Source organism: Myotis davidii, unplaced genomic scaffold (assembly GCF_000327345.1).
Source record: "Myotis davidii unplaced genomic scaffold, ASM32734v1 scaffold143, whole genome shotgun sequence".
NCBI classification, from domain to species: Eukaryota; Metazoa; Chordata; class Mammalia; order Chiroptera; family Vespertilionidae; genus Myotis; species Myotis davidii.
In genome coordinates this window covers 5,167,213-5,180,016 of record NW_006294876.1, presented here as the reverse complement: position 1 = coordinate 5,180,016, position 12,804 = coordinate 5,167,213, and the positions used below count along the sequence as shown (strand labels likewise).

The 12,804-nt window shown below is 40.8% G+C and overlaps 1 protein-coding gene across 2 annotated transcripts in view; it reads right to left on the bottom strand.

Annotated features, from left to right (window-relative positions):
- The window catches only part of CTNND2 (catenin delta 2), a 339,572-nt gene that overhangs the window by 305,527 nt on the left and 21,241 nt on the right, over window positions 1-12,804 (bottom strand). Inside the window, exon 2 of one of the 2 annotated variants that reach the window (XM_006769453.2) lies at window positions 9,214-9,408. In XM_006769453.2, the coding sequence (XP_006769516.1) occupies window positions 9,214-9,286 (73 nt within the window). In that variant the 5' untranslated portion in view covers window positions 9,287-9,408. Of the gene's footprint in view, window positions 1-9,213; window positions 9,409-12,804 lie in introns of those variants that run through there. The other variant, XM_006769452.2, reaches the window with a different exon arrangement.

Genomic DNA, 12,804 nt, shown 5'->3' with positions numbered 1-12,804 from the left:
GCCCATCTTTCTAAAATAAAGAATGTACATTTCCAGAGGAGCTGACTTTTGAAATGAGGACTGCTCTGATGGATTAAGTTTCATAATGATCAGATTAGACTAATAAACATGAAGTTTACAACCAGAAAAGCTGTGTTATGTCTGTTAGGTCACAATCAATATGATAGTGGTGATAATTTAAAACTATAAAATCAGAATTCAAGTTGGTAACTCCAAATCGAAATAATTTAAACTGATCAATGCAGTAAAATAATGTAAAATACCAATACAAATATGGAGAAAGGTTATAGGGCCATATGGAAAAAACAAAAAACACGTGTGAGAATCTAACAGGTCTCAAACTAGCCATCAGTAATGCCACCATGTACTTGCCTTATGCTTTTAAACATGACATTAAAAAAATGACTTCAACACATAAAGATTCAATTCGCCCTTTCTGCAGTGCAGACCTGGTGTGCTTATGCAAACCACAGCTCTTATTTGCATGGATAAGCAGATGTTGGTCACACTACTAGAAGATTTTCTTTTAATACAACATTTCCCTTATTCCTGTCCTGTTATACATTTTCCTTACTTAAATTTTAGAGCTCAATTACCAAATCACCTGCCTGGTAGGATTACTCTATTCAGTTGAGCCTTCTTGTGGCAAACACTTGAAGTGGAAGGTGCTTCATCGGGTCTGTAAGCACCCCTCTTCTCACTTGCCCTGAAAACAGCCCCTTATCCCTCAATAAGCTCTTAGAACTCAATGAACCATCACACTGGTCTCTTTGAGGAGATTTTAGAATTTGCCTCTTCAGCAGGTTACTTGAAACTTCACCCGACATCTTTGTTGTTCATGAAATTATCTGTTTTCCATAGAGCTACACAAATAAAGGCCTAGCGTGTAAAAAGAGAGATGTTTTACACATTATATTTGAAAGAGAGGAAGAGAGATCCTTTTTAATAAAATCAAACATTCTCCAGGTACTCTGATGATGATAGATGGCTAATGTATTATTTACTGACAGTGGGAAAAAGAACACATCTACCATAAAATGGGTAGATGCGTATATACAGAAATATGAAAACATAAAAAAACACATTTACATATGTTACATAAATAGCATGCAGTAAGCTAATTAAATGCTATGAATTCCCTCTGCAAGTTCAGAAAATAAAGATGGCTTAGGTGACAGTGGGTCCAAGAACAAGGCCTACACACTCTTCAATAGAGTTTAATTCTGTTACTTTAGGAATGAAGGACCTTTAGAAACCAAGCCACTACATTTTCAACAGGATTATCATTTAGAATTGACCATAAAGGTCTTTTAATTTTCTGCGCTCCGCACAGGCTGATCCATGCCAAACGCAATGGAAAATACCCCAAGTAAACTTAAGATAATCTGTTAATGTCAGATATTATTACATTTGTGGGGAGTGGCATTTAATGCAGAATTTTTAGTAGTATGTAATCATTATTATTGGAGTTGATGTTTCTGAATTTTACCATGAACTGTTCTACTAGCAAACACTCTGTCTTCCTTTAGCTGTAATAAGATTTTTTATTTACACAATTTTACATATAAAAGGAGTTGATATAGGTAAGCATCTGGAAGCTCTTCCTAGCTTTAAGACACTATTTATCATTGAGCTTATTAAACATTTCCATTTGGGTGATAATGTGCCCCTGTCTTTTTAGATTAAAAAAAAGGTAAAATTGGGGTGATAAGGACACATTTGTAATACCTTAACTAATAATAAAATTAATTAATTAACAAATTAATTAATTAAAAAAGGCTAAATTTTAAACTAAGAAGTAATTTCACTTGCTCCAATGGGAAGTAATCATTTTTATAGTCTGAAGTAACAGCATTCACAAACAATAAACTGCGAATAATCCATATTTTTCTGGACTTAACTGATTTTAACTGCAAATGTTATTTATGTATCATTAAAGAATAAAAATAAAATTTTATGAATATGAAGGTTCTATGTAATTCTTCTATAACTTTATTAAGCACTGGCTGGTATTGCAGAGAATAAAGATTTTTAAAAATATTTTGCCTACATGTGCAAATATTTTTACCACATTCTCTTATTTCATTAAAATATTTTTATTGATTTTAGAGAGGAAGGGAGGAGAGAGAAATAAAAACATCAATGATGAGAGATAATTATTGATCGGCTGCTTCCTGCATGCCCCACACTGGGGGTCCAGCCCGCAACCGTGGCATGTGCCCTGACCAGGAATCGAACCCTGCCCTCCGGGTTCATGGGTCAGCGCTCAACCACTGAGAACACTGGCCAGGCATTCACCACATTCTTTTTTCTTTTTATGTTGCAATACTTGTCAACCTCATAATAATATTCAGCATGTTTTCCCCTTGCAATGTGTCTGTGATAATTCATTATTTTTTTTTAAATATATTTTATTGAGTTTTTACAGAGAGGAAGGGAGAGGGAGAGAGAGTTAGAAACATCGATGAGAGAGAAACATCGATTGGCTGCCTCCTGCACACTCCCTACTGGGGATGTGCCCGCAGTCAAGGTACATGCCCTTGACCGGAATCAAACCTGGGACCCTTGAGTCCGCAGGCCGACACTCCATCCACTGAGCCAAACCGGTTAGGGCAATAATTCATTCTTTATTACAAGCTGACACTTCCATTACCAAAAGCTCAATTTCTCCACTTACTTAGAATCACATTTATCTATCGGGAAATTCATGTGTCTATCACTGATGCAGACGTCGGCCATTCTCACTAGTTTAGAGAGACGTGTCTGCGAGGTTGTCAGAGGCAAGAGTTTGTGTGAATAAAATGACTCTTAAGTTGACAGTCATCGATGTGTCTTGAGTTTGAAATACCAATTCGTGTTATTTTGTTTTTGCTTAATAGACTTCAGTATAAGCAAATTCACGAGGCTCACATAATCCTTGTCTGGCTGTGTCTATTGTACAGACTCTGGTTTTGAGAAGCCTTTTCCAAGATGAAAGGTATGTTTTATTTCAACAGACACCTTAGTTAAGAGTGTGACTCTTTAGATTTTCATCCTGCAGGATGTTATATTGGTTGTCCTAAAAAAGCAGGTGGGTTTGTTCGCACCACAGTCCTCCTCACAGGCCTGCTTTTCCTGCTGCCGTCCACATGATTGTGGCAGCCTGCCTCTGCCTCTCTCTCCTCACTTACTGGCCCCACAGACAGGAGTGACTGCCATGTCTGGTGAGATGGCACCCTCTGGGGAGCCCTCTTGACCATGAACCACTGCAGATTCAGTAATTTTTACCTGAATCAGGATTTTACCTTCTCTGGGGCTGTGAGGCTGGCTTCTATCTCAACTTTCTCTCTGCCTCCCTAGTAAGAGCACATCTGGGCCCATGGAGGCCAGCGGGCCACCTGAGAGCCTGCCCCCTTCTGCTGGCCTGGTGGGCAAGAGGTCTGCGGTTCTTGTCTTGCAGTGGATAGCATGCCTGAGCCTGAAGTGTCTAAGTGAGGTCTGGGGCTGGGGGCGGGGGGCGGGGGGAATCCTCTTTAGACCATGTTCTCTGACATAGCTGTGGCCAATAGGGGGCTGCTCAGTTAAATAAAATCTTATTAATTTTACATGTGAACAGTGAACTTATTTGTATGTTTCACCATCCACAAGACTGGAGCAAAAGAGAGATGAGAAGTAGGATTTGCGTACCCTGATCCTCTAACACTGTGGTCAGCAAACTGCGGCTCACGAGCCACATGCGGTTCTTTGGACCCTTGAGTGTGGCTCTTCCTAAGCCTTAGGAGTACCCTAATGAAGTTAATAACAATGTACCTATCTATATAGTTTAAGTTTAAAAAATTTGGCTCTCAAAGAAATTTCAATCGTTGTACTGTTGATATTTGGCTCTGTTGACCAATGAGTTTATTGACCACTGCTCTAACATGTATTTAAATAAGTACAAATACTCGTAGGTAAATCTCCATCATTAGGGAGATTTATTTTAGGAAAGCCTAGAAAAGTTTTTCTGAAAACCCAAAGGTAGACTGTGCTCCTCATCTGACTTGATGTCAGAGATCTGCGTTACCCTTTATAATAAAGTCACAGGGTGAGTGGCTTAGTATGGCAATCAAACAGGATAGATGGAGAAGGAAGACCGAGAGGACAGATGAGAAAAGATGCTGGGAAGTTGAGCCCAAGGGGCAACGCTGAGAAATCCCCTTTGGTGGGAAGTTGAGGGAGCTTTAACATCTCATCTTCAGTATCTACAGCTGTTTTCCGGTTTTTGCTGTGCAGTCATCTCCTTGTGTATCTCTCAGCTCTAGAACTGTCTGTGACTCAAGAAAGCCTTTGTGGTGTTTGGGGCAAAGGAGATCCAGGGATGGGCCAGCCAAGTGCTGAGCAGGGCAGGGAGAGGAAAGTGGCCACTCAGCCAGGAGTGATGTCAGGGACCTGAGGTGGTAGGGAGCACAGCCGCTGCCCTGAATGACCAAGGTGGACGTGGTTGAAAAATCCACACCTTCCTGCAGCCCGACTCCTTGCCCGGAAAAGAGAAGAAGGCAGTCTCGGGATAGGCAGGAAGGGGGATTGCGTACTACACAATATTGAGTCACAGGTTGTCTAGGAAAGACACTGTGTTGTTTAGTGTTTTTATTAATACTTTGTCTTCAATTTTGTCTAGAATATTTATTTAGCCCTTAAGATATTACCATCCACTACCAGTTAATTTTTGTGATTTTTCTGTGATATGAAAGTGAATATGCTCAAGGACAAGGAGTTGATTTAAGCTTCTTTGAATGTGCCAGTGCATCTAGCACATGATATGTCCTGAACAGATAGTATTTGAATAACAAGATATATAAAATCCTGAAGCTCTATAGATGAGAAGGAATCTACATTTATTTTGTTTTTAAATGATGATTTTTATAAATGCAGGGTCAGTCAACGAAGATAACTATTAAGAGCTCAGGTTCTAAGGCAAGACTGCCTGGGTGTGAAGGTTTAAAGACTGGCTCTCTTTTTAAAAAATATTTTTTATTGATTTCAGAGAGAAAGCGAGAGAGAGAGAGAGAGAGAGAGAGAGAGAGAGAGAGAGAAAGAGAGAGAGAGAGAGAGAGATCATGAGAGAGAATCAGTAATCTGCTATCTGCTGCCTCCTGCTCAAACCCTAGTAGGGACTGAGCCAGCAACCAGGCACATGCCCTGACTGGGAATCGAACTGTGACCTACAGGTTCACAGATCTACTCTCAACCACTGAGCCATAAAGCTAGACAAGACTGGCTCTATTTTTACAGTTGCATAGTTATGGCATAAATGTACCACAACATTTTTATCCCCTCACCTACTGATGGGCACTTGAGCTGTTTCCAGATGTTAGCTATTGTAAATAGCACTGTCGTGAACATCAGGGTGCATATATTCTTTCTAATTGGTGTTTCAGGCTTCTTAGGATATATTCCTAGAAGTGGGATCACTGGGTCAAATGGCAGTTCTATTTTTTGAGGGATCTCCATACTGTTTTCCATAGTGGCTGTACCAGTCTACATTCCCATCACCAGTGAACTAGTGTTCCTTTTTCTCCACATCCTCTCTATCACTTGTTTGTGGATATGTTGATGATGGTAGCCATTCTGGCAGATGTGAGGTGTTACTTCATTGTTATTTTAATTTGCATCTTTCTGATGATTAGCGACTGAGAATTTTTTCATGTTTCTTGGACATCTGTATGTTCTCTTTGGAGAAGTGTCTATTTAGGACCTTTGCCCATTTTTTAATTGGATTGTTTGTCTTCCTTTTGTTAAGATGTATATGAGTTGTTTATAAATTTCTGGAGTGTATTATGCTAAGCAAAATAAGCCAATCAGAGAAAGACAAGTATCACATGATCTCATGAGGAATCTAATGATCAATATAAATTGACAAACAAAACAGATCAAGAGACATGGAAGCATGGAACAGACTGATGAATCTCAGAGGGAAGAGAGGAGGTAAGGGGGAGGGTGGGCAGGAAAGATTAACTCAAGAACTTATATGCATATATGCATAACCCATGGACACAGACAATAATGCAGTGAAGACTAAGGTGGGGGGAGCGAGAGTGGGATGGAGGGGACCAACAGGGGGAAGGGGGACATCTGTAATACTTTTAATAGTAAAGATAAATTAAAATAATAAATAAATGAAGGAAGGAAGAAAGGAGAGAGGGAGGGAGGGAGGAAACTGGCTCTATACAAACAGTATGACTTCAGGCAGATTACTCAGCTTCTCTATGTCTCAGTATTCTGATCTGTAAAGTGAGCATTATAATAGCACCTCCTTCATGGGTGGTTCTGGGGATTTGTAAATACATTCAAAGCATTTAGAACAGTCCCTGAAAGTAGTGGCATGCTACATACGTTGTCATCGGTCTCACCTGCTTGAAACTATGGCACCATCTGGCGATTCCCTCACTGTGTAGACAAGTACACTTGTCTTCATTCCCAAGTCCTGACTTCTTGAAGAGGGGCAACCAGCCTTCAATTCCCCTGCCCAGCTCTCCCAGAAGCATCACGTGCAAATGCTTTGGGAATTAAACTGGAGGAACTCCAGCCAGGGGCCTGATACTTAAGGGCAGAGATAAGACTGGTGCTCAACTCACCCGGCCACCAATCTGAGCCAAAAGCTAGTGGCGCCTGAACACTTCAAGTGTGACAGGCCCATAAGAGCATGTCCTCTTTCCCCCAGAGAGTTAGGGCACTTGCTCTGGCCCTGGAGCCTCTTAAAGGCCTGACCCAGTGTCTCCAGTGGAATGTACAGCACAGGGGATGTGAAAAATGTCCTCTTGGAAATGGGAAAGCCATCCTACAATGTTTCTTTATATCAATTTTTAATCTTGACATTTACTAGGTACAATTTAATAATATTGTATCATATGTATAAAATGTATGAGTAAATGATATGCCTATCTTACAGGCATTTTCTCAAACATGTGGGTTCTGATAGTCCCTAGAGTTACAGGGTTAGCTGAGAAAGTGTAAGGATTTTAAATGAAGGGAATTAAGTGTAGAAATAGCGAGTAACCAGGGTGGGTGAGAGCTCATGGTTTTATGCTTAGGAGCTGGAGGAGATGGTTCTTCCTACATGTAATCCTGCAAGATTTCCAGTGCACTTCTGGAAATGTCCCTAGTGTTGCATTAAGTCAGCTTATTTCCTCAAAAGTGTCTCAAGTTCCAAGGTGCAGGCTGGGGTGGGGTCCTTGACAGCTGGTTGTCACAGCCTCAGATCTCTGCCAGGGCAGAGGTTACTGTTACAGAAGCCAGGCAAACAGGTTTTCCCCTGTGAAGCCCTTAGACCAAAGGAAAGCACTCGTTCATTCATTCATCCAGCACCATCCTCCATCGATGGCTGAGAGCAGAGGCTGGCAAAGTTCCTCCTTAAAGTGCCAGAAGGTAAGGATTCTCAGCTTTACCATCTAGTCTCTGTCACAGCTACTCAATGCGGCCGCTGCAGCGGGAAAGCAGCTATAGCTGATACTAAATGAATGGGTGCGGCCACATTTCAAGACCTTTGTTTATAAACACTCAAATTTGGATTTTATATAAATTTTTCATATCACAAAACAGATTCTAACTTTTCATTGTAAGCCATTTAAAAATGTAATAATCCTACTGAGCTCACCAGGGCTCCTGAAACAGGCGGCCAGCGGGATCTGGCCCAGGTCCCCTGCCTTAGAAAAAACTCTACAGTTCTGTTTATTTTTTAGAAGTGCCAGCATCTTTCTTTGTCTTTAATCTGACATACATGCATGAAGTATTTATATCTTATTACAGCTGATTTTTCATTAACTCCCCAGAATTTTATTAATGAGATCATTCTAAGAGCATATGAATATAGAACTGAGAATGAACATAATCCCTTTAGTTGTCAGTGTTTATTCAGATTAGATATTGAACATCTCTGAGGTTATCACCATCTTTTATAAAATTACCTTAATAACATGCAACAAACTAAATGTTACACCAGCCCAATCTCACATGGGTGTGGGTTTAGCAGGCTGAAGGTGAGAGAGATTCTGACAGAAGAATAAATGGGTATTCTTTTTCTTCTAAACCAAGATAGCTATTATTAAAACTGGATGGAATTTACAATGTCAAAAATAAAATAAAGAGTATTTTATCCCTTGTTGCCTACGATGCTGTAAAAAACTGAAATGTAAATACCAATAATCAACTATAAAAGCAACTTAGCTTGACTGGATTTCAAGACGTGTAATTTAATATCATAATGCAGTTTAACAAAATTGCTTCGCTCTACTTGGTGGTAACTAGAAGGAACCATCTGAAGAGGCAGAGCCCTGTGTGCCCAGGTGTAGACCAGGGCTTTGCTTTCCCAGCCTCAGCCCCTGTCCAGGCCAATGCGGATCATTAGGAAGGAAAGAGAGAGCGCTGCTCTCCGCAAATCATCTACATGATATTTTCTGAGATTACTTATCAATGCTCAGCTTTATAATAAGTGCAATTCTCAACATCTCAATTATATCCATTTTATAGTTAAGTGTTCTCTGGTACGCTGAGTCATGACATTTGACCATTATTTTGCCAATGGCTGCGCATTCTGGGAAAATACATGTCTTTCTTCATATGGCCTCTGCTGGTATTCAATTCAAAATATAGATTTAATCCAGGAAAGTTAAACAGTTGACTGAACCACATGCAATGGCCAACATCCAATCTTTAAATAATAATTTCATATAATTCAGCCTAATAGTGTGTACAAAATAAATTCTCAGTTTGCCATACAAAGTATGCTACATTTTTTAGTCAATATGTTTTTTTCCCCAAGCTTGCCTAGTAGGTAGACTATATAATTTAAAAAAATACTTACCAGAATTAGGTATATGCCTTTTACATCCCATATAATGACCATGCTTTCTCGAGGACTTATATTCATTAAATACTTTAGTAAGGATGAATAAGGAATTAATCCTGCTTCCTTCAGTTTGCCTGTTTGACAAAATAAGCTTACACCCTCCATGGTATATCTTTCATTTACAACATACTGACGGAGGTAAACTGGACTCAGGTTTGGTTTCCATCATCACCATCACACAGGTATCATAATGCTTGTAAGGAGAGAGGACACACACACACACACACACACACACACACACACACATACACACACACACACACACATTCCTTCCATGAGGGAGGGTTGTGGGGCTCCCAAGCATGCCACCCACCCTGGAGAGGGCACGGGGTGGGGTCCTGAATACACACCTGTGCTCGTGCGGTAGGTGCCGGTGTGTGCTGGCGGCAGAGGGTCCCCCTGGCTCTGGCTGAGACTCCTCATAGGGGGCTTCTGATAGACGCGGTCTTCATAGATGGGGTCTATGTGGTGCTCTGGGGACTGCAGGGCCCGCAGCTCTGGGCCCAGGTGGCCGTGCTGGCTGCTGTATGAGGCCCGGGACCCAGCTGGAATAAAATAACAGCAGACATGAAGACCCGACCAATATTCAAACAAAACTTGTTTTATCAAAGGCATATTTGATTTTTTTTTCTGACAAAAATGTTGAAATCTGCAGAATATCAAATAACATGAAATGGCAGAAATATGTAAGTTAATCAGCTTATCGGCATCACCCAGCTGCCTAGCTTTGCTCCCAAACCTGATCTCCCTCTAAGGATAATGATTTTGAGATAAATCCACACCGAACAGGGCCACTGAAACATCAGTTTTCTCAGTCTAACGAATGTTGCTTGGCTTCCTCACTAACGGGATCAGGCAGACAGTCAAACCTAAAACCCTCTTATCCCATAGTCCTTGCACCTTAAATTTTGCAACAAATTATTAAAGTCATGAGCCACTGAATAAGCCACGATGGCAAGTCATCTTTATGTTGTTTCTGAAAAGTGGACCCGAATTTGTTCCCATCATCAGTTTTCCCCTGGACAATGAATGAACCAAAATGTTCAGACTTACAACAGCCTAAGTCTCTAAGAGAAGCAGACTTTTTTAAAGAATGTTTTAAAGTTATATTTTGCTTTATCCCTACCCTCTAAATTGAAGCATCTGCACTTAGTGCATCTTGCTCTGAAGAAGGTATAAATAACTGGCTTAATTTATAAATTGAGGCTACACATCACTCGCCTGATAGTAGTTGTAAATCACTGTATGTTTCATTTCCTTGCATTGCATGGGAAGAGGTGTGGCTTTGAAGCCATGCTGTGAACCTCTGCACACTGGGAAATAAAGTTTTATAAGGGCTAAGCGGTTGAGTTGACACAAGGTAAAGAGGACGCTGATTGAGAGCCAGTATTTCCTGGGAGGTACGAACGAATCACAGCGACAGAGTGGCAGGAGAACCATCTCCATGGAGGCAGATGGAGTAAAGGACACCTAGGGACAATGAAGGGCGTGGGCATCAAGGATAAATGGTTATCTAAATGAGGTGAGCAGAGAACACACAAGAGCCAAATGAGGCTGCAGCTGATGTTAGGAAAGACCCTTCGGCTAAATCTCCAAAGCTAATACCACATGGCACACTGGGATTTATTTAACTGTCAACTGCCTTTTGAACAGCCCGACTCTGAGCTCCCCATTCAAACCTACAGCAACAGGGTGTTGCAATTCCTTGATTTCGGAGCTATTTGTGGACAGCTTTACCTCCGTTCCTCTGGTCCAAGTCCTTCACTGGGGACCACCTTAAAACCTGCTTCCTGAGGACCCCTTAACCACAAGGATTTCAATATTCTTTTTTTAAAAATATATTTTATTGATTTTTTACAGAGTCAAAGGGAGAGGGATAGAGAGTCAGAAACATCGATGATAGAGAAGCATTGATCAGCTGCCTTCTGCACACCCCCCACTGGGGATGTGCCTGCAACTAAGGTACATGCCCTTGACCAGAATCGAACCTGGGACCCTTCAGTCCCCAGGCCGACGCTCTATCCAGTGAGCCAAACCGGTCAGGGCTCAATATTCTTGTCTAGTATATTTAAGAAAAAAACTATTCAACTGTTTTTAAATTGGCAATAAATGTTTTCCTAATATACATTTTATACAGGGTGCTGTAAATAAAACAAACAAATAGAAAACAGGATTTCCGAATGATTGGAGCAGTGCTAAGAATTCCATGAATTTAATGTTAATTAAAAATCACTAACTGTTTTGAGGAAAGGCAAGTTCCTTACCTTTCCCTTTGCTAGTAATTAATTCAATCCTGATTCAGATAGCATGCAGATGAATGATAAGTCCAAAATAACTGCTTTGCATAATTGGGTTCATTGCATCTCATTGATCACATTCCAACATCACACTGAATATTATCTCATTTTGATATTCCAAGAATATATTTTAAGTGTGATAATCCTTGCATTCATGCTGTCAATTTTTCATACTACTTGGAAGTTTTAGTAATATTGCCAAAAACTTACAAGTCTAAAAGCAAGAAAACAGACATTGCAATTGACCATTGAACAACCCGTGTGTTAGAGGCACTAACCCTCGCAGTCAAAAATCCCTGTGTAACTTCTGACTTCCCAAAATTTAACTACTGCTAGCCTAATGCTGACCAGAAAGAAGCCTTACGAATGACATAAATAGTTGATTGACACATATTTTGCATGTTTTCATGTATTATATATTGTATTCTTACAATAAAGTAAGCTAGAGAAAAATATTAAGAAAATCAAAAGAGAAAATACATTTACAGTACTACTTTTATTGATACCATAAGTTTATGTTGTCTGTTTACAAGATGAAAAAAGCTGCATATAAGTGGACTGGTGCATTTCAAATCTGTGTTGTTCAAGGGTTAATACACCTAAATGTTTTATAGTTAAATAAGCGTGTTACCCATCACTGGTAGATTTAGAGATGTAATTTTATCACAGTTCTTTATTCTAAGCTCTGAAAACATCTAAGGGTATGCAATGAAAACACCTGCTGACCTTTTAAGTCATGATATGATCTGAGGGCGTGTGTGAAAATCCTCTTAGTAAAAGCATTTACTGGGCATTAGGACATTTTTATTAGCATACAATGAATCAGAAATCAATGACCAAGGGACACGAATCTTACGATAAGGTCTACCTTTGTAGATATCACGATTACTATATGCTGATAGTAAGAAAAATATAATAGTAGAATCTAATCTAATAATAGACAAACATGGCAATTGACCATACCTCCGCTACGCTTCCCATTGGCTAATCAGCAGAATATGCAAATTTACCCAACCAAGATGGTGGCTGGCAGCCACACAGCTGAAGCGAGCAGGAGGCTTGCTTGTTCCAGTGATGGAGGAGGCTAAGCTTCCTCCCCGCTGCAGCCGGGCTCTGAGCTCCACTCTAAGCAACAAAGTTGCAATTGTAGAAGATAAACAAACCCCAGATACCTGCTTTCAGCAGGCTGTGGCCTCGGAGCTGGAGCAGCAACAAAGTTTCAAGTATAGAAGGTAAATAAATCCCAGAATAAAAAAAAAAGAAAGAACAAAAGGAGAGGCTGGGAGCTTCAGTCCCCGGCTTGGCCAGCCTGAAAACAGCCATCAGCCCCTCATCCAAACTGGCCAGGCACCCCAATGGGGGCCCTCACCCTGAAGGGGGCGTGACCAGCTGCAAACAGCCATCACCATCAGCCCCTCACCCAGGCTGGCCAGCGACCCAAGCGGGACCCCCACCCTGATCCGGAACACCCTTCAGGGCAAACCAGCAGGCCCCCACCTGTGCATTAGGCCTCTATCCTATATAGTAAAAGGGTAATATGAAAACTGACCCTAAAAGCAGAAATACTGGGAATGACTGGTCACTATGACACACACTGACCACCAGGGGGCAGACGCTCAGTGCAGGAGCTGCCCTCTGGTGATC